The 23,521-nt window shown below is 38.0% G+C and overlaps 1 protein-coding gene across 2 annotated transcripts in view; it reads left to right on the top strand.

The window, feature by feature from the left end:
* cib2 (calcium and integrin binding family member 2) overlaps positions 1-22,929 on the top strand; it is a 38,189-nt gene extending 15,260 nt beyond the window's left edge. The window contains exons 1-7 of one of the 2 annotated variants that reach the window (XM_088340192.1): positions 3,244-3,292; positions 3,370-3,600; positions 7,515-7,549; positions 18,293-18,404; positions 18,897-19,044; positions 19,122-19,317; positions 22,131-22,929. In XM_088340192.1, the coding sequence (XP_088196318.1) occupies positions 3,550-3,600; positions 7,515-7,549; positions 18,293-18,404; positions 18,897-19,044; positions 19,122-19,317; positions 22,131-22,152 (564 nt within the window). In that variant the 5' untranslated portion in view covers positions 3,244-3,292; positions 3,370-3,549 and the 3' untranslated portion in view covers positions 22,153-22,929. Of the gene's footprint in view, positions 1-3,243; positions 3,293-3,369; positions 3,601-7,514; positions 7,550-18,292; positions 18,405-18,896; positions 19,045-19,121; positions 19,318-22,130 lie in introns of those variants that run through there. The other variant, XM_088340191.1, reaches the window with a different exon arrangement.
* Positions 22,930-23,521: the final 592 nt, after the last annotated feature.

The following is a 23,521-nucleotide window of genomic DNA, read 5'->3' as shown; positions in this document are numbered from 1 at the left end:
CGGTTGCCAGCAAGTCGCAGGGCACACAAGGGCAGACAATTTACTTCAATTCAGTTGTAAGAAATCATTTCTGGTTGCTTTTGTTGCCAATGAAAAGTCGTAAAGGATTAATACATACTTTGGTTCCCCCAAGCATATCAGTTTCAGTTATTTTTAATTACACAAAAGCAACAATACAATCGTTTTTGACATCTCATCTCATTAGCTGCACCGCTTATCCTCAGTTGGGTCGCGGGTGTGCTGGAGCCCATCCCAGCAATCATTCGGCAGTGGGCAGGGGACACCCTGAACTGGTTGCCAGCCAATCACAGGGCACACAGGGACAGACAACTCGCTCGCTCATTCACACCTAGGGTCAATTTGGACCAGCCATTCCACTTGAAATGCATGTTTTTGGAATGTGGGAGGAAACCGAAGTGCCCGAAGGAAACCCACGCAAGCACGGGGAGATCATACAAACTCCACACAGGAAGTCCGGTAGCTGGATTTGAACCCACACAGGAGGTTCCCAAGACCTTAGAACTGTGCCCGCACACGCGCTAACCACTGCGCCACCGTGCTGCCCCGTTTTTGATATCTGAAATAATATTTTATTTGCGGCACTGCAGATGAGTGGTTAGCATGTCCGCAGCACAGTTCTGAGGTCATGGGTTCAAAACCAGTTACCAGCCTTCCTGTGCGGGTTTGGATGTCCTCCGCATGCTTGCGTGGGTTTCCTACGGCTACACCGGTTTCCCCCCACATATCAAGAACATGTCAGGTTAATTGGCTGATCCAAGTTGTCCCTACAGATGTGAATGAGCGAGTGAGTTGTCTGTCTCTCTGTGCCTTGCGACTGACTGGCAACCAGTTCAAGGTGTCCCCTGCCCACTGCCCAAAGATAGCTGCAATGGGCTCCAGAACCCCCGCGACCCAATTGAGGATAAGCAGTGCAGATAACAAAGTAATGGATAAAGTTTTATTTTCTATGCCACATGTGTTAAACTCATAGCCCGCTGGACAAAAGTGACCCAAAGCATAATTTTAGGTGACCCACGAGAAAAGAAGCACAAGAAAAAAAAGAGTCAAACAACAATCTATTGTTTCAAATATGTCAACTAAATGTCACCAAAGCCAGGTGCCACTCGCAAAGCACCCAATGTAGCTGTATTTGCAGACTACCATGAATCAACCAGAGGACTTTGACAAAACCCATCTTGGTATTATTTTACTTAAAATAAAAGACATAAACACGATGTGTAAGGCAATATGAAAAATACAAAATAAACTAAAAATAGCATGGGTGCCGTTGTTGTTTGGTACCCAATCTGGCTGCCAGAGAGTATTTGAGACCCAATAAAAGCAGACCACACAAAAGTAGATTTTTATCAAGGTTTATTCTGTTGGCGGTGCTTTTACTCGAAAACTAGCTAAAGACACTCACGGAGGCCCTGAAGTAAAATTGTATACATTTTCATGCCTCGAAGTCACATACATTTATGAAGTAGTTTGGAATCGATTTAGAAAAATTGGATATGTAATCGATTAGCAGAATTCCTATGTTCGTTTTCATTTAAAAAAAAACAGAGCAGAAAGGCATTGAAATCATTAAAATCTGTCCATCCATCCGTTATCTGCACCGTTTATCCTCAGTAGGGTCGTGGGGGTGCTGGAGCCAATCTTAGCTGTCTTCGGGCAGCTGCCCCCTGAACTGGTTGCCAGCTCGTCGCAGGGCACACAGCGACAGACAACTCACTTGCTCATTCACACCAAGGAACAATTTTGACCAGCCAATTAACGTGACCTCCGTGTTTTTGGGAATATGGGAGGAAACTGTAGTGCCCGGAGGAAACCCTTGCAAGCACGGGAGAACATGCAAACTCTGTACAGGATGGCTGGTAGCTGGATTTGAACCCATGACCTCAGAACTGTGCTGCATACGTGCTAACCACTCATCTGCCAACATGCTCATCATTAAAACGAATTATTGAAATTGGTGTTTGTATGCTATTTTTGCCATTTTCGAGTCTGCCTGAGTTTCACCGAGTTGTCTTATAATCAAATGTTCTATCCCTGAATACTAATTTAATTGTGAATCTCTAAAGAGATCCGCGGCTCTCCAGCGGAGGTACACTTTTATGCCATTAATTAACTTATACGGCCTCCGCAATAATGTTTTTCCTACCATGTGACCCCCAAGTTTAAACGAGTTTGACATCCCTGATTGACATAATGAAGAAAAACTAATTTTGGTGAAATTGTTTTTCATGTGACAGCACACGAGATAAAATAAACCCACTTTTTTCATCCATCCATCCATCCATCCATCCATCCATCCAATCATCCAGCCAGCCAGCCAGCCATTTTCTGCACCGTTTATCCACACAAGGGTCGCGGGGGTACTAGAGCCTATCCCAGGCATCTTCTGGCAGTGGCCAAATCTACGCCTTTTGGCACATTTTCGCTGAGAATAATCTCATCAGTTTAATTTATTTGGCTTTGTGCTGTCTGCTGCCAACAATTTTACAAAGCAAGAACACGGGTCTTTGCCCGTCTCCCTCTGTGGTCCCAGAGAAGTACTATGTACTGTACCCCTTATCAGACTTCCTCGTCTTAGCCTTCGGTAGGAGACTTTTGGTGGTCTCTTTGCCTGTCTCTCTTCGCCTGTCTCCGCATCTGTGTTAAATACCTTATTTATGGGATTCTGTGAGGATCTGCTACTCTTCGTGTCTAGACTTCATACTTATACATCTGTGCCTAATGCACTGAGTGGAGGCTAAAGGTAAAAGAACACTCTGCCAATGAGAACGCCACAGTACCCTAATGTAGTGGAGGTGCAATTGCATTTTCTTCTGAGAATTTTTTTTTTTAAAGTTCCCCGAATTCAAGCGCGCCCGCGCGGTACTTGACGGAGCCTCATACCCTCCAGGGGGGCCCGCCCCACTATTTGACAACCATTGGGTGGACACATAAAAAGGCCTTCATGAAATCAGCATTTTAAATATTTTCTCACAGATAACAAAGCTAATTGAGAAAAATGTCTGCACTGTTTACACATGCATGCATCTCATCAATCCCCCAAAAATCAAATCCCATTTTTCCCAAGCGGTAAGTAATTGTTCCAGGAAAACCAGCAGCATCGAAACACTGATAAATCCACATTGTAGCTCTGTAATTAAGACAGCTACTGCCGGCGAATCATAAGTCACCACCGTTTGATTATTTATTTATCCGCAATCCCATTGGCCGGAATGGGCTCCTGTGGGCAGCCGAGACGACGCAGCAGCAGTCTGCAGACCTTTTAACCACACAGGTTTCACCACACCACACACACTTATTTTGGGCTCTTTATTTCTTGTTCTTTTTTCCCTCATTTTTTGCACTTTGCAGCAATGGGTCACATCATCACAGACACAGATGACACTTTGTAGGAGAGAGAGACACTGCAGCAACCTGGACTCACCCGAGACGGAGACGTTCACTCCACGGCCCCTAAATGTATTGGACTGTGCAAAGGCTGGGGACCCTCGGTGCCGTGAATGAATACAATCAACAAATGACTTGATAAACATGGGAAACAAGCAGACTATTTTTACAGATGAGCAGCTTGATGCCTACCAGGTTAGTGAGCATGAAATACACACTTTACTTTATTAGTCCATATTGACAGAGTTGAGCTATGTGATGAATTTAACTCCTAAGCGTTGATACTTTCTGAGCCCCTTTACGAAATCGATTGAAGTCAGTAGAAAAATATTTTTAAAATAGTTTGTGTTTTGAGAAGTTGGGTTACATCAGGAGTCAGCAACCCAAAATGTTGAACGAGCCTTATATCTATATTCATTGAAAAATTTTACCAATCTTTGTGTCCTGTTAGTCCTCCTACAGTAACCATATATTTTCCATTATCAAACAGTTTTGAAAAAGTGCCAGGGAGCCACTAGGGAGCGCGAAAGAGCCGCATGCAGCTCCAGAGACGCTAGATACCGACCCCTGGGTTGGATCTACAAATTGGGTTGGCGATACTGAAAATGTTGGTATTGATCCAATCCAAGTAAAAACAGTAGTATCAATGGATACATATCTGATTTGCTTTAAATGTCATGATCATTAAATAATTTAACCCCTCTACCTTTAGGTTTGTTCAAAGTTACGATAAAAACAGCACAAAGATCTAAATGATTACGATGCAGGCTTTGATCATATACAAAAATAAAAAGCAGCGATGTACTGAAAATACAAATATAACTAAGTCAACATGTTAAGAATATCTTACATTGCACAATATTTTGAAAATGAAGTCAAAGTGTAGACAGTGTAAACAATATACATGAAAGCCTTTAGCAGCATAAAAAATAAAATAATTATACTACTGATAAGTGTAAACTCTAATAAACACTCAAAATAAAGAAAAAAGACATTGATGAATTTCGAACGTGCAAAGAAAACAGGGAGAGAATCCTTCAGATATAGAATTCCAGCCCGTTCTAAGGCACTCCCCTAAGCCCTTTCTTTTCATTACATAACCTTGTTTACAGAAACAGATCCGCTCTAAAGGGTGTGGAAATTAAAGAACAGCAACACGATTGGCCTGATAGCAACATTAAAGTAATCATCAAAACAACAAACCGCATTTGCGCAATAATAGTCAAAATAACGAGCTTGGTTCCTATAAAATCTCCTTTGCAGGTGTCCAATATTAAAAACAAAAAAACATATCAAGGTCAAAAAGTGTTTCAGAACGAATGTCAAGAGAGTCAATCAAAGAAGCAGCAATGTAACAAAAAACAAACAAATACTGGACGACAATGTCAACAAGATAACTAAGTTACCCTCCAGTTCACAATATTTTGAAAATAAAATCAATAGTGCCGATGAAGTGTAAATTCAATTGGATCAAATTTGGAAGTTGAAATGTATCTATAAATGTACGACCCAGTAACAACATTACTATTGGAAATATTAAAATGGGAAGACAGTATTGATTCTAAAACAATAGTCTGATTCAATCATCTGATTCAAGTACTCGCTCATTATAGATTATATCAATGTTTAGATCCGTCATTATTAGTCTACACTCTACAAGTTACTTTATAAATACCTGTAAGTGTCAGCCGGTGGTGTCCAAACTAAAACCTAAGGGCCATTAGCAGCCAGCCAACAATTTTCTAGTGTCCCACAGCATATATTGAAAATATATCCTTCCTCCTTTTATATACTGTAGAGCATTTTCAAATATTCACAAATATAAATTATCTATTCAATGTTCTGAGGACAATTTTATTCCCATGAAATTATTTCTACTAAAGTTATAGCAAGGTGTTTCAGTTTGATAAACAAATTAAAAACAGCACTTGTATGATTCATATTTTTTAAGTGGCCCTCAGAGTTAAAGGTTTCAAAACCTCTATTGTTTTAACAGTCATCTCCTTGAATGATTCCGTTGGCTTTGCTTCACCATGTGTGAAGGTGTCACCCGTTAAAAACCCGGCGAAGCCACCAGACTGAGAAGCGTCCTCGATAATCTAACATTCGCTTCTCAATAATTGATGGCAAGGCACCGTGAGATGCTGTGAAACTCAACTCTCTGGAGACAGTTAGGTCCTCAAGAGCTTCTCTGGTTACTCCAGTGACGGCTCTCGGTCACACAGAGTCAAGTGTAATTCTTGTGCATCAGCCAATTTGATGATTACATAGTTAAAGGGAAGGAAATTAGCTACAACTTAAAGGTTAACTGACGTCAATTTTGTGTAATTCAAAATATATTATTTATATGTTATATTGTATTGTATTTATTTATTTAATACCACCCCTAAAATTGTCTCTGTCTGTCGCGTTTACTGCCCAGGCAGACAGAACCTATTCTAGAGAATCGTAAATTTGTGTGCCCGTCATTGCAGCTGTTACACAACATTACACAATGCGTTTACTGGACACACCCCCACGTTCATGCAAGCCGCCACCGAAAACACGTGATCTTCTCCACCCATTTCCTTGTTGCACGTGTGACAACTAGAAATGTAAAACTTATTTATGAGAAAGGTTTGGCAGGATTTTAGGGACAGTACACCATACTTTGATTTTAGTTTATTTTGCTTACTTGTTTTTTTCCTGATTTTATATCAGTAACGTAGGGTGAGGTTTGTGTCTGGTGAGACATTGCCAGATTTATAAATAAATTAATCGTTATCTTGCTTATTTGATTGGCAAATGTAAAAGGAATATAAAAACAGCAGCATATAAAAAAGTTTTATTTTGTATTAACTTAGAGGGGCTTTACGGAATTTGAACGTTTTACTTACGCCCGCCACCTCTGGCTTGTGTCATCATTGAAGCCTCTGTCAAGCTCCTTCATGTTGCGTGTGCAAGCGTGTGCATTTCTTAGACGCACTAATATAAAATCTTTTTTGGGGGGGGTTTAGGTTGGCGTTTGGACTTTACTTGAAGCAGACCTATTCTTACATTCCCCATTTTAATGCTACAATTACAAATAGAAACAAAAAAACGCATGGACCAGCAGGATATAACCACACCACACCCCAGACTCCCCATTCCTTCTACCCAATGTGATTAGCTTTGTTAAAAGTAAGATATAAACCGAAACGTGCAGTGGGAAAAAAACTGAATAAGGGCATTGTTGTCATATACAATAGAGCAAATATTTAACTTTTAACTTTTTTAAAGGCAACTCAAACGATGCACCCCGCTTCTAGCTTAAAAATGAAGTTTATGTGCCGTTCCTTTGGACTAAATTCCATTAAAAAGATAGGCAATCCTCCATTATGAATAAAAAGGCCCATGCAACAAGAAAAACAATATTGGATGGCTTGACTTGCCTTTAGCTTGCTAATGGTTGTTTGGATCTGTTAACCACTAGGGTCGTAAGTGCACCATTTACTGTGGTGTGTCTTGGGCAAGTACAGCCTGGTGGTGCCCACCCCTCTCCATGCCTATGTAATACTATCAATTATCTCATTATTTGGGAATGAGGTGAGCGCCAAATTTGAATCCTAGGTCTCAATATCGCCCTCTGCCATGAGGGAAGAAAAGTGTTTGCCTCATTCTCCACATGAAGATGCCCTGCACAGTAATACGTTACATACTAATTGTATTAATAGTATTCATAATGTAATGTAACCATTCAGCGCTTTTGAAAGAAACTACCCAAATCATTGACATTAAATGAGAAAGAGCAACACTGAATAAATATAACCATATATAAAATGTAACATTTTAATAACATTTCCATTTTGCATTGTGTTCTGCATTCTGATTGGCTGAACAGTTTCCACACTTATTTGTAAAGAAGCGCTTGTATATATTTAACAAACGCTTGAGCCTGCAAAAAAGAGCTCATTCTTTCTTATTAGTGAGTATTTAATTGTAAAACGGTAAGGTTTCTACTTCACAGATTTTGCCTATCACAGGTTCTTTTTGGAACGTAACCCATGCAAAAGGCAAGGGATTATTATATCTATTTTTGGATTGCATTTGGATGTTTTTTTTAACATTTTGTTGTGTTATTTGTATTGCAGGATTGTACTTTTTTCACTCGCAAAGAAATCTTACGGTAAGTAAAGTTACACCATTTGTTCAGTTATTCATTCTTTCAGTAAATATAAGCCAAGATATAAACTACTGTTCTTTTGTGTATATAGCTGGGTTGCAGATGTTGCTCCTTTTTGGACTGCAGTGGAATTTCTTGTTGTGTGGGATGATTTATCGTGTAACCTCATTTTCCCTACTTGTTGTTGACAGCTATAAATATGAGAAAATTCTGCATGAAATAATGTCCCGAAGTGGACAGATAGTGCTTAAGAGTCAGCATGTGGATGATTCATTAGAAGATACAGTCTAATAGGAGTTCTCCTCGCCTAATGAGATATTCTTTAGTCGGAAACTAGATTCCGAGCAGTGGTTAGCACCTTTGCATCATAGTTGAGAGCTTCTCAGGTTGAATCTCTGCTTTGGCCTGGTATGGCAAACCTACTAAATGATACAGATTGGATTTCCATAACAGTGCTTGTTCTTCATTTATTCATTTATTTGATTTTAATAACTGTTTTTGGGGGCCTTGTCCTTTCGTCCTCAAGTGAGCAACCATGCTTTTGAGGATTTTTAGGGTGAGAAGCGGCGAGATTTGCATATATTATAACTTGGCTATACTACCGTAATAGAGTTTGATTTAGAATAAGAATTAGAATTGTCTTTATTGCGGTTGATAACAACATCGTGAACATTGTTTACCACAATATTATACAGGGCGCTCCAGGATAAACACATACTAAAGATTTAAAAGACAATAATAAAATAAAAAGAATGTCAGGATAAGTAGGAAAACAATATTTACAAGGTAAAACTTGGAGACTGGCCCAAGTTGTAAGTCCATCAAAAAATAGATCAATGAGAAATAGTGCAATGACAACCGGTGCAACATAATTCCAAAATTTGTTGTTAGATCCAACATTCACATACAACATTGAAAAGCCATCATGTCACCAAAAATGTATGCATTCAGGGCTGTATAATGAATAATGAATATAATAATGATGACATTTTGGGCAGCTCATATGCTATCTGATTTATATAATAATGTGTATGTCAGTGGATATTAACAGCTCTTCAGAATTTTTTATTATTGCTTGAATCCATGTTACCAATTATTATGTAATGTCAATCCATTATCTGTATAGCTTATCATCACTAGGGACGCGGGGGTGCTGGAGTTCATTCTAGTTGTTCTCAGGCTGTGAGCAGGGGACACCCTGAACTGGTTTCCAGCCAGTTTCAGGAAACACAGAGACAGAAAACCATTCGTACATTTACTCATACCTATACCTAGGGACAATTCTGAGTCACCGATTCACCTGTCATGTATGTTCTCTTGGTATGGGCAGAAAACCCACATAGGCACGAGGAGAACTTGCACAAGAAGGCTGGTAGCTGGTTTGAACCCATGACTGTGCCGCAGACGCACTAACCACTAAACCACTGTGCCGCGATTATGTAACATTATGCTCATAATTACTTCTCAGAAAACGGGAAAACTCAGAAAATGGGCAAGGGAAAGTAGGAAAAAATAAAAAAAGAAAGAAAAGCAAGAAAAAAACAATGAGCTAAGAAAAATTAATCAAATGTAGAAAAAAAGAATAGAGGGAAATAAAAATGAAATGAAAGAAAAAAAGTGGGGAAAAAAAGTAGTGAAAAGCTAGGAGGAAATGACAAAAAAAGGAAAAAAATAAAGAAGTAAAAAGGAAAAAAGACAGATTTTTGGCAGTCGCTTTGATCAGTATATTACAGGTAATAATGTTAACCATGCACAAAATGAATCTAGTATTTCACTAAATCAGGGGGCGTGAACCTTTTTTGACCCAAAAAGCCATAAAAGCATATATATATATATATATATATATATATGGGTATATTTTTTTTTAAGCGAGATCCGCACCATATATTTTAGGACTAAATTCAACTAAACCACCAAACCCACTCTCCAGATAATAGCTATTCTTCAGCACAATTAATTTCACTTTGTGATGTTTGATGATTTGATAAAATCTATCAAATGATAATTCCAGAGCCTGTGTCCCATATCAATATAAATTTACCACTTAAAATTCCTATCCCTCTTGCAGTTACTTAAGAGTGTTGAGGCTCATTTTGACTGTCATTTTTGTACTAAATTATGGTTTCAAAACAAGGTGCGTTCAAGCTTCTTATGTAAAAATGTCACAAAATACTGCAAACGGTGATACCAATGTATTTAACCGTAGTGCAGATGGTACTAGTCGAGAAGGAGTGTTTACGTCCTGTCATGTGTATAGCACCGCCCATTTCTACCGCTCACTCAATAAAATTACTGTTGGTGCTTTTGCAAGAGCTTCTAGTTGTTTAAATAATATTATGTTGCTGGGGCGTCAGTAGCTCAGGGGGTAAAGCGCTCGTCTTGGGATCAAGAAGTCGCAGGTTATATGTCCGTGTTGTATGTCGACGTGTCCCTGGGCAAGATACTGAATCGCTAATGCCCTCGATAAGCAGGTAGTTGCCTTGCATGGCTGACGCTGCTATTGGTATGTGTGTGTGAATGGATAAGTGTGAAGCACATTGTAAAGTGGAGGTCTTCATTGACTTGAAAAGCACTATATAAATACAGACCAAATACCGACCTTTATATTTCAAAATGGCTCAAAAATGAACATGGTTTAATGAGTTTCCATAAAAAGGACTGTTTCGTGATTTATCGCAACAACGGGGTCTGATGGTGTGACAGGTTGAGTTGAAATTGTGTTTTATACATAATAAACTGAACCTTTATGGCATTCAAATTTACCTCCACTCTGCAGGTGGGACAATTGTTTTTAAAATAAGAAGAAATGTTTGCGCAGGTTCTATTTTGTCTTTGAGAGCCATCAAGAGAGCCATATATGGCTTGCGAGCCATAGGTTCCCAACCCTTGCACTGAATCATCAGTTCCATTTTCTGCACCGCCTGTCCTCAGTAGGGTCGCAGGGGTGCTGGGTGGGCTCCAAGCTATCTTCAGGCATTGGGTAGGGAACACCTCGAACTGGTTGCCAGCCAGTTGCAGGGCACAGAGACGGACAACTCACTTGCTCCTTTGGGCACATGTCTATGTACAACATAATCGTATTCTACAGCTGTTTTTTGTGTGTGCAACTAGTTTATTGTTTCTGATTATTAGTTAAACGTTGACGTTGTTGTTTTTTTGCTGTGCCTAAATACAAAGCCATAAAAGAAACAAGATATAATTACCCATTTTTCTTTACAGAGAAGAAAATAGATATTTTTTTTCTCAGTCTTGTGCACTAGTTTAGGGGGGTGATGGCTCTGGGGAAGAAACTCTCTGAGCCTGATATTGACTGGTGACCCAGTCTGGATGTTTGGGTGGTCATGTGTAATCTAAACATCTGGATGGCTTGCACCTCCACCCAGCTGACTCTGCGCAATGGTTGCAATCTGAACTAAAACCAGCCAATTGAAAGACTCAGGGTGAACATGCAAACTGATTTGAACCCAGACATCTCGCTTATCCCACAGACTGTAAGACAGTCTTGCTCCATGCTAGCCGAATTGCATCGATGAATAAAAACGACTCCAATTGTTAGAATGACATAATCTCCCTCACTGATACCGAATTGACTTTCATTCCAAGGCTAGTACCGGGCCCAGGACAATCAGCCAAGGGCGTAACGGGGTCCCGCACTTTATGACCTTCCTAAAACATCCCTCGTCCCAGCCCAGTGTTGCTACGTTACAGCACGGCCATGTTAGACAGCAAAAACGGGATATCACTGATTGTTACAAGGTCGCCTGTTTAGCCCTTTGACCGTATGCTGTAACCTCTGCAAGGTATAGCTCATATGCCAGTGTTTCATTCTCATCAAACGCTGGTTAAAGTGAAGGAATGAAGTTACAGTCAATCCGCTGCTGGTGGTACAGGGCCAAGCAAAGGTTGACTGTTCAATTTCGGGTCGATGGGCAACATTTTATTTGTTCATATTAAGTTGAGTGTGAAGCAATGAAATAAAAATCTAGTAAAACTCATCGCAGGATTTGTTAGTGATACCAAAATGAAATTCCATCAAGCTTTACCTGTATTAATTTACTCATCTAAAAGAAACCCATGGCATCATTTTAAAAACTGTTGAAAAGGTGACCAAACTATAGCCAGGAGGCCGTTTGTAGTCTATTATCCATTTTTAGTGGCCTATTCCATGTTATGAAAAATAACGTTTGGCAATGCCCACAAGGATTGTGAAAAATTAATGTGTCTTTGCGCATTGAAATAAGGATGCCGAAAAATAGGAGCCACAACTACTGATACATTTGTCTATTAGTGTACAACTTTGTGATGCAAAGATGCTATTTTTATACTATTTTGTACTAAAATATAAATTGCTCTTCAAAACACTGTGGTAAATTGATCAATTTTAGAAACAGGAATAGTTTTTCTACTTTCTGCTATGTGTCAATGGCCAATTCATGAAGTTATGACATATTTTAACCCTCATACTGTATTAGGAAATTGCACCACTGACTGTTGTTAGTGGGCCAATTTTGACCCTGCGTCTTACTCAGTCCTGATTACCAAAAAGAAAAGAATATTATTCAAAAAGTTTATACTACATCCTAAAAAACATTATGTATATCCATAAGCATATATTTCCATTATAATTTGATTTCATGGCCCCTGAGATACATCTGTTTTCACGTTTTATAATCTTGAAACGGGTCACTGGAGACCCCAACACAGCATAGGGGTTAAAAATGTTCAGCTTACTACAAAGCTGAGACAATGGAGTGAAACTAATCTAGTGTATTTTGGGCAATAATCCACCCTAAATTCTTTAAACATCTTAAACCTTTGTCTTATTACTTTAGAACTGTTATGTAACAGTAAAGTAAGTTAAATGGTGAATATAAATAGAACATAAGTGCTTACTTGATTTAATTTTGCGTGTTAGTAAATAAAAACATTAAGTGTCACAACTACTATTCAAAGTGAAGAAAGATGTACTTGCAAAGAACATACAAAAACTATTCTCACGTAAAGAAGAAATCTATAACTTGAGGGGATGTAATAACTGTAAGATCCATCTAGTGAGAACCACCAAGAAAAGTATGTGTGTGTCTGTACGTGGAGTAAAAGTCTGGAACAGATGTTCAAATAGTCACCTGTTCAAATCAATATCCCATAAAAAAACAATATTGTCAAAGTACAGAGAGGGAGAAAATAGGGTCTGAATGATAAAGCAAATGAATGGTTAATATTTAATCAACATTGTTATTATTATTAATAATATTATAATTATTGTTATCTTAACTGTTATCATTATTTTTGTAATTACTGTCATTATTTGTGTTGGATATATTTAGTGATTAGTAGCATTATAGAGTTACTGGATGGGGGAAACTAAATTTATCTGGTATTATTATAACTATTATTACTATGATTATTGTTACAACTTTAATGTGACTATTATTGTTATTATTATAAGTGGTATTTTTGGTTTCCAATAATGTAAGTGAGCAGAAGCCATATATAGTCAATAGATGGGTAAAGCTAATAGTTAAGTTTGTTTTTTTATTATTATATGGATTATTCTGACTATTATTTTTGTTGTTGTTGTCATTATTATTAACATGATCATTTATATGTCTATTATTGTTATTGTTGAAAGTTGTTATTATACTGCTGTCACCATCATATAATGCAAATTCATCACAATCTGGATCTATATTAATAAATAAGCCATGAGGTGAATACATATGTAGGTGATGATGGTGAAATCCAAACAAAAACTAAATAACGGGATCAGAGGAGGATAGTAATGGAGTACATTTACTACGTAAAATTTACTTAAGTGAGTTTTGGGATTTTTTTTACTTCTAGAAGTGTTTTTAAATCCCTATACTTTTACTTTTACTTGTGTAAATTTGTGAGGAAAAAAACTTTTTCTCCGCTACATTAGGCAACATTGAAGTCGTTACTACGTTACTTAATAAATCCCCTCCACGTAAGTATGCGTCTTTCTCCGCTAAGGCGCATTCATTTTATAATCAAAATCACATCAAAGCGGCGCTGCCACGAGCGGCTGCCTTTTCCAGCAGCTGCCCTATTGTTTTATTGTCTGCTCCTATCTTCGGTGTTTTTTTCTTCCCGTTTTGACAACTACACTATGGATTACTTCTATCCTATGGACATGGGTTTTAACGCACAAGAAATGCGTGTATTCAAGGAATTTCAACTCCTTGCCCTGAAAAATTCTCGTGCCGGCGTGATGAAGGGGCCTATCATGGAAGAAAAGCCGGAGCTAGCGAAGCGGCTAGCGGCGTTATAAGTCTTCGGTACCATCCGTAATCATGGTAAATGCGAACTCACGACCAAATAAGATCATCGAGTGCTGGTGGAAAACATCGAAGCGCACAGGGAGCGCAGTTGCTGTGTTTTGCGGAAACGTGGCTCACGTTTAGCATTCCGGACGCTAACGTGTAGCCACCCGGAGCTACCCGGAGCAATCCGGCTTCAACGCCGCTAAACAGAGACACGAAAACCGGGGGGAATCGGAGAGGAGGCGGACTTGCTAACACGAGGTGGTGTATCCCTGGATTTTCACAAAGAAAAGTTTTCCATCTGCCGCAGGGATGTCAAATTTTTGGACTGGCGTGACGTCATCCACTTCGCTACAAGCACCCCTAGGGCATCATGTTCATCTGTTAATAAACAACGGTAGACTGCTGGAAGTGTGAATTTTTCCTACGGGGATGAATAAAGTATCTATCTATCTATCTATCTATCTATTTTGATGCAGAAATCCGCCAGGCTCTACCATGTTTAACCAATCAAACGTAGCACCCTCGTCACGTGCCCATATTCAATTTCAGTGGGGGGGGGTTGTTTACGGATTAAACAGATGGAAAATGTCGCTTAGCAATATTGACTATGAAAACACAGAAGAGGAGGAGCACCCCTGGCCTCACAACCACACCTTTTTCCCCTTAAAAAGGGTGCAAAACGCCAGCTACAATATGCAATGTCTTTGTTTGAGTTCATGAGCTAGCTTGTTGTTCTGCTCGCAGAGCCTGAAAAGTATTGGGGCTTCAAATGTGCTACTTGGTGCTACATGTGCTTAATGTATATATTTGATTTACACTATTTATATTTTATTTTTTATAAAAGCACTTGAATTTACTATGATTTTTTTAATCTACTTTTAAATTAGATTTATTTTTTTGTTGATTGGATGAGCTGATTGGTTGTTTTAAAAAAATCAATACATACGACGCTGCTACTGTTACTCAGTACTTGAGTATTTTCTTTCACCAAGTACTTTTTTACTTTTATTCAAGTAAGTTTTTGGATGACTACTTTTACATATAATAGAGTAATATTATTCTGAAGTAACAGTACTTTAACTTGAAGATTGTTTTTGGGCTACTCTACCCACCTCTGCTGCGGATACAATCACATAGATATACATCTTAATAAGAACACAGAAAAAGCATGTTCTGCACATCTCATAGTTAGAGCAGACAAGCGGAAGCTTGATGCTGAAGGCCTTGTCTTTTTAATGCACGGATCAGGACACTTAGCAATGAGTGGTTATGTTGTCTGGGGGAGGACCCCTCATAGCAGCAGGTCCAAACTTGTATGATGGACAACACACACTGCAAAACAGTCAGTTTTCACCATGAGCACCCATGAGAATTATTGTTATTATAATACAGGGGTGGCGAACACGCGGCTGTAGAGCCGCATGTGGCTCTTGGCCAATAAGAATGCAGCTCTTTGCCTCATCATATTTTCTATATACAGGACTGTCTCAGAAAATTAGAATATTGTGATAAAGTTCTTTATTTTCTGTAATGCAATTAAAAAAACAAAAATGTCATACATTCTGGATTTATTACACATCAACTGAACTATTTCAAGCCTTTTATTATTTGAATATTGCTGATTTTGGCTTACAGCTTAAAAAAACTCAAAAATCCTATCTCAAAATATTAGAATACTTCCTCAGACCAAGTAAAAAAATAATTTTATAACAGCAAAACTAAATCAAACATTTGAAAATGTCCATTGATGCACTCAGTACTTGGTTGGGAATCCTTTTGCACGCATTACTGCATCAATCCGGCGTGGCATGGAGGCAATCAGCCTGTGGCATTGCTGAGGTGTTATTGATGCCCAGGATGCTTCGATAGCGGCCTTCAGCTCATTTGCATTTGTAGGTCTGGTGTCTTTCATCTTCTTCTTAACTATACCCCACAAATTCTCGATGGGGTTCAGGTCAGGGGAATTAGCAGGCCAATCAAGGACAGTGATGCCATGGTCAGTGCACCAGTCACTGGTGCTTTTGGCACTGTGGGCAGGTGCCAGATCATGCTGGAAAATGAAATCCTCATCTCCATATAGCTTTTCAGCAGATGGAAGCATGTAGTGCTCTAAAATCTCTTGGTACACAGTTGCATTTACTCTGGACTTGATGAAACACAGTGGACCAACACCAGCAGCTGACATGGCTCCCCAAACCATTGCTGACTGTGGGAACTTCACACTGGATTTCAAGCAACTTAGATTTTGCTCCTCTCCAGCCTTTCTCCAGACTCTGGCGCCTTGACTTCCAAATGAAATGCAAAACTTGCTTTCGTCTGAAAAGAGGACTTTGGACCACTCTGCAACATTCCAGTGCTTCTTCTCCATAGCCCAAGTCAGACGCTTCTTCCGTTGTCTTGAGTTCAGAAGTGGCTTGACCATGGGAATACGGCTATTGTAGCCCATTTCCCGGACACGTCTGTGAACTGTGGCTTTTGATACCTGGACTCCAGCTTCAGCCCACTGTCTTTGAAGCTCCCCCAAATTCTGGAAGCGGCTCTTCTTCACAATTTTGTTAAGGCTGCGGTCATCTCTCTTGGTTGTGCAGCGTTTCCGGAAACATTTTTCCCTTCCAACAGACTTTTTGTGGATATGCTTTGAAACTGCACTCTGTGAACAGCCTGCTCTTTGAGAAATTTATTCTTGTGTCTTACCCTCTTGATGGAGGGTATCAATTATGGTCCTCTGGACAGCAGTCAGATCAGCAGTCTTCCCCATACTTGTGATTTAGTTTACTGAACCAAGCTGAGTGTTTTTAAGGCTCAGGAAAACCTCACGAGGTGTTTCGAGTTAATTAGATGATTCAGGTGATTAGTTGAATAGCCTACTTGTATACTTTTTCATGATATTCTAATATTTTGAGATAGGATTTTTGAGTTTTCTTAAGCTGTAAGCCAAATTCAGCAATATTAAAATAATAAAAGGCTAGAAATAGTTCAGTTGATGTGTAATGAATCCAGAATGTATGACGTTTTTGTTTTTTTAATTGCATTACAGAAAATAAAGAACTTTATCACAATATTCTAATTTTCTGAGACAGTCCTGTAATGTGGCTCTTTGCCTCATTTCATGTTTAGTTTTTGCTCCCCTCTTAAAACACAATTGCATCCATCAGAGTTAATAACAAATAATGAATAATATTTTGAAATTAATTTGGCAGTTTCGTTGTTTTTATGCAGCTCCGGACACATAACTGACTGCCAATCATCTGCGCAGGTTGCGTCTAATGCCGGTCAGTGATTGGTGTGGCTCTTTGACTCGCACAGTTAAAAATCTCGGCTCTTTGTGTCAAACTTGTTCGCCACCCCTGTTATAATAGATATGCTTTATACATATTATGCTGAAAATGTATGGAAACAGCAATGATGACGGTGAAAATAGTGATGGTGATGATAATGATGATGATAATAAAGTGACTGCATACACAAAACCAATGTAAATAAGTACATTCATGAGGTGTTTACAAGAGATTTAGCCGTAAGACAACTTTTAAGGAAGTCTGGATGTAGCATTAAATAAGCATATGCCTCTTCCTATTCCTTTTCGGACATATAAGTTGACATTGTTTTGTTTTTTGACTTGTTGTTTAGTTTTTGTCATGTTCGAAATAACGTTTCAATCATTCCTTCATTCAAGTGTCTAGTTTATGTTTGTCAACATTTAAGGGGACTGGCAGTGATTTACAACAAATGTCCATCCTTTAATGCTTTGCCCCGTGAGATTCGATCTGCAACCTCAGTGTAACTGTTTAAATCTAGGCTTAAAACACACTTCTATTCTATAGCATATGAATAAGGGATGCTGCTGGAAAAGTGAATTTCCCTTCGGGGATGAATAAAGTATCTATCTATCTATCTATCTATCTATCTATCTATCTATCTATCTATCTATCTATCTATCTATCTATCTATCTATCTATCTATCTATCTATCTATCTATCTATCTATCTAACCTACATTTTATGTTGACAATATCTGTGTATTATTATGAATGACCTATATTTCCTGGTTATAATATCTGTGTATTATTTGTCATTACAACATTCATTGCAGCCTGGTCATCCTGGAAGGAGGATTACCTCATGTGTGGCCCATCTCAAAGTTTCTTTATTTTCCTCATGATGAGGTTTTGAGTTTTTCCTTGCCGTCATGTAGGTTTTAGATCAGGGGATGGTCTAATAATAGTCTGTAGGCAATCATCTGTGGTCTCTGCAGCCCTTTGAGACTCCTTGTGATTAATTGTGTCACGAATAAACATGACTTGACTTGTATAAACAGCTCTCAAACTGCCTTTTCAAAGCAATTCTGCTATCTAGAGGAGTCAAAAGAATATCACAAGTGCTTCATGAAGCTTCATTTGTCAATCTTTACATTTTAGCCCAATCGGAAGACTTTTTAAACCTGTTGTTTGTCCTCTTAGGTTGCATGGCCGATACCATGAACTGGCCCCACATCTTGTACCGATGGACTATACAAAAGATCCTGATTGTAAATTGCCTTTAGCCTTGATAGTCAACATGCCAGAGTTAAAGGTAAAAACACTCTTTAAAAATGCTAATGCATCTGTCTCAGTGTTGTGTCGAAGAATCTCCTTTTGAAAGTATTCTTTCACGTCATTACTCTAATCTGAGCCAAATGTGTCATATACACCGGTAACTGATCGATCCTAATGCTTTTTAGAAAACAAAATTGATTTTTAATCCAGGTTCACACACATCTGAGTGTAAGACTAACCACATTGTGTGAGCTCATGGAAGCTAATGTGCCATGAAACATTCCATCGCAGCATCAACGCTTCCATTTTTCAACTTGCCAGCCATTTGGAAAGAACACTAATGCTCTTGTTACATAACATCACTGCCAAGACCTGAGACCCAAAAAGTAAAATATAGTCTCCGCAGGGAGTAGTACACTGATGTGTTGTTCCTCTGCCTACGATTCCGCAAAATGGGCTGAACTGCAGGCATGTATTTGCTTGTCATTGCATTAACTCCAATACATGTTGTTATTACCTTCCTCTGAAGGAAAATCCATTCCGTAACAGGATTGTTGAGTCTTTCTCAGAGGATGGCATGGGGAATCTCAGCTTCAATGAATTTGTGGATATGTTCTCAGTCCTCAGTGAAATGGCTCCCCGGGAACTGAAGGCTATATACGCCTTCAAAATATACGGTAAAGACTATCTGGTCAATGTTTCCTTAATCAGACTGACGACATCCGTGAAAATTCCGCCTTATGTGTTGTTGTAGATTTCAATGTGGATAATTACATTTGTAAAGAGGACCTGGAAAAAACTCTGAACAAGCTGACAAAGGAGGAGCTGACTCCCGAAGAAGTGCAGCTTGTATGCGAGAAGGCCATTGAGGAGGCTGATTTGGATGGAGACAATAAGCTCTCCTTTGCTGATTTTGAAAATATGATATCAAGGGCTCCAGATTTCTTAAGGTAATTCAGCTTTAACCATGACAAATATTAAGCAGTGCAAAATTACCAAAAGCATATGTAAAATGCTTGCATTTTGACTAAAAACTAATAATAAACATTGAAAACAACTCAACTTTAACCCTTACAAACAGTTGGGTCTATGGAGAGAGAACATTGTCAGTTCTTGAAATGAAATTATTTGTGACGTCAAACCTTAGTGAAGTGTTTTTCATCCTGTGTGCCTTATCCCATGTGCCACAGGAAATTACCCAATTTCATCAGTATCTGCTTTCTTACATTCATCAGTCAGGTAACTGTAATATACATCCATGTCAGTAGGTGGCAGATTACTTTTTTATATGCATATACTAATTATTTGCTTATGAACCAGTGCAGGGAAATACATTAAATTACACATTTTGTTTAATGAAGCTGTTTAAGATTGCACCGCAAAAATAATAAAACAAATCAAATAAAGTAAAAATATTGCACACAATTTTACTGATTTTAATATATTTTTTATTTTACTTAACAATTAAATATAAAAAGTAAAAAAAGTAAAAATTGTTAGTTCCACTGGCAGATATATTTTGCTCATATCAAGTATTCTTTTGATATTTTTCTAAAAAAAAAAAAAAACGAACATACAGGAAAAACCTGAAGAACTGCTTAAAATGTAGTTAAATACCAAATTATAGTAAAAATTGTTAACCAAATAGAATAACCTGTACTACTTCTCGAGCTTGGTGACCACAAAAACTTTATATGGTCAATTTAGGCATCATGATAATTTGATTTTTAAAAAACTGGGGCTGAAAATGATTTTTTTATTACATCTATTAATATTTTCAACAAACATCATGCTTCTTTTCTTAATCTGGGTCTTACAGGGTTAAAATAGTTATATGAACTATTCCCAAAAATGGGTCTTCATCAGAAAGTTCGATACAATTGATCCAGTCAAAGGTACATTTTTCAATTTTCTCATGCATATTTAGTAATTTATTTAAAATTAAAAAACTTTATTAATATTCTTAAATTACTTTAAGTGCAAATTCTTTGAGCTGGTCTGGAATACTTGGATGAAAAGGTACTTCACAAGTTGAACATAACTAAAAGAAAGGTTGCTGTAGTTAACTACTTTGCACATAATAACTGACATGTAGAGTTGGACCCCTACCAATGTGCCGATTGCACAAGGAATAGTTTGTGTGGGCTCTTGTTTGCATTTTTTAAGGCCACGTCAGGTTTTTATACTACGAAACAAGTCTTAACTCAATTATCCTCTTGTGAATAATATTATTTTTGCAAAAATGTCTATCTTGGAGGCAACTTTTTGTTCTGAATGGCGGTAAACTGACAATGACATCCAAGTTGACCAAGTCCAGAAAAAATGGCCAGCCCTTGTAGATAGATAGATAGATAGATAGATAGATAGATAGATTATTCATCCCTGTTGAGAAATACACATTTCCAGCAGTATCCCCATGTTAAAAAATAAAATAACATATATAGAGTACAAAAATACCCAATTTAACATGTAGAATAACAATCATTTAAATAATGTTCCAAAAGATACACTGTAATAAAAATAAAGCTAAATAAAAATGTGTACTACTATTTTACATTATCCATTTCGTTTGGATAGTTTCCTTTTTATCTTTATTAATAGTCAACTGACAATACCCTTTCATTCAAAATTCTTACCCTTGCTCTGCCACTGCCAGCTTCAGATATCAAGAATTCCAGATTCTCAAGAATGTTAGTTTAATTTGCAATCATGTTTCTTTTTATTTGCAATGACAGGAAATGACCCAACACAGATTAATTTTAATCAAGTTATTATACAGGGTATAAAGGAAGCAACTGTTCCTCCCTGTTAATCCTAGACGTACTTTTGCTAATTTATGAAGCACTAACAATATCAGCACTCCCACAAATGTCAAAAGGACATTGTGGATTATTTACTGATTTAGTTCTTCCTACGATGAAAAAAAACCATAATTTGTTTAAAAAAAAAGACACACACACACACAAACAAAATTGATTTCCTTTATGAACAAAAATACATGAAGTATACAAACATGCATGTTTTTAAATACTCCTAGGTTGAGAAATGTGTTTTTATTTTACATAGGATCACCTCAAACACATGTGTCAAACTCATGGCCCGTGAGCTAAATGTGGCCCGCCGCATCATTTTATATGGCCTGCGAGACAATGCTTAGGGAAGCAAAAGAGAAAAATGAGCTGAATCCCGTCAAACAATGACTTGCAGTTTTAGATATGGCCACTGATGTTGCCAAACCCCGGCGCAATTTGCAAGGCACCCACTATGGCTGTATTTGCTGACTACCATTGATCAAGCAGAGAACATTGTGGAAACCTATTCTGATGGTATTTTACCTAAAATAAGAGTCACAGATGTTGTGTAAATAAATTTAATTGTTGTTTGGCTTTTCTTTTTTTTTCTTTCTTTTTAAAAAAAAATGCACAATCAATACACACATAAGGAGATTAAATCTTAGTTAAGGAAAAAAAACATTGAAATATTGCAAATTTTACATCCCCGAATCATTACTTAATTGTGAATCTCCGAAAAGACCCCCAGCCTTCCAGCTACAGCGTGCTTTCAAGCCATTAATTTACTAGTCCTGCCCTCATTAGAATGTTTTTTCAAGCACCAAGCCAGTTTGCCACCCCTGCACTAAACATTACTGCGACACCTAGTGGTCAAATATTACACAGTGTCCCTTTAAGTATGTACCGTTTTACTGTTTTTCAACAGGTCCAGACCTATTCAGTGACAATTTCCTATGTTGTGCTCCGTACAGTACTTTCCACATACGAATCTGAGCGGTGTCCGTGGTGAAGCTGAGCACAGTGCCTGTCTGCAACTCCAAATCATCCTGTCTGTTCCCTCCAGCTTGCCCTGCCCTCGCCTCTGCGACGTGCACCCCGATAGAGTGCGAAAAACAGATCGGAGTGGAATTCTCAGGATGCTGGATGTCTTTAACAGATGTACCCATTCGATTACACTTGTTAAATCACCACCAACGTAAGGGCTCTCGGTTGCCCTGTTCCACGAATGGACTCCTTCCAAGGGAAATGAAACAAGACTGACAAGAGCTCGACTATTGATTACGGGCTTTATGGTTCCTCGATAATGCATAAAAATTGAATCTACCTACAGCATATTGCACATGTCATACGCCGCACTCCTAGTCCTCCTTGATATTCTGTATCTAGCATATCACCGAGGGCATAAATGAGCTATATGCACTATTTGTAAACGCATGGTAAACTTTTGCGTTGTGTCGCTAATTTGATGTTACGGTTATGCTTGTGAAACCCTAACATGATGACAATCATTATTTCATTTTATCCGGCTAATTGAAGGGCTAGCTTTGCCATTACCATGTGGTTTTCCTTACGGCCCTTTTTTGAATAGGCATTTTTCAAGTTTTACATGGATTGCGTTGTTTTAAATAAATGTCTTCTCCGTGGGTTTTGACTGCACTGTTCTTGTGTCAATGCTTTTCGCATGAAGCATGGTTTTAGTGCTGCAACAATGAATCGACAAAATTGATTAAAATTGACGATTAAAATGGTTGGCAACTAATTAGATCATCGTTTAGTTGTATCACGTGATTTATGAGCCATCAAGAATGTGAAATCAATGCAAATTAGATTGCACACCATTTCCTGGTGACGCTGGGAATTGTTGTACCACTTTGGTCTGACAGAGCGCGTCAAGACAGTTTTTGTAAAAAAGCCATGTTGTTTTTTTTTTATATACTGCACTACATTTTGAACATTGCATCATTTACAGACAAAATTGACATGAAAGTTTCAACTTTGTAGAGTTTGACTGTTTTACCATGAAACAAAGTTAACAATTTTCAATGAAGAGAAAAACAATCAGAAAATAAATATAAAAATAAATAAAAAACAATTATAATAATAATGACATGTTTAACTCGACCCAAAGGAGGAAAGTTCTTGAGCATATATCAATTTTGTATTGACAATGTTAATCATATTCCAAGATTTAATCCCCCAAAACAAATTTGTTGACAACATTTTGAAAAATGGGTTTGTTTACAATTTTGATTATTTCTTTTATTTTTTGTGGATGAAAAAAAACTCCAAATTGAAATGTACTGCTTTTTCTTTTGTATGATAAGTCCACATTTAATATGATCTTGTCACGAGGGGGACCAGA

This window comes from Urocampus carinirostris, chromosome 7, assembly GCF_059441175.1.
Source record: "Urocampus carinirostris isolate Australia breed hairy pipefish chromosome 7, RoL_Ucar_1.0, whole genome shotgun sequence".
Taxonomy (NCBI): Eukaryota; Metazoa; Chordata; class Actinopteri; order Syngnathiformes; family Syngnathidae; genus Urocampus; species Urocampus carinirostris.
This window is presented reverse-complemented; position numbering and strand designations above follow the sequence as displayed.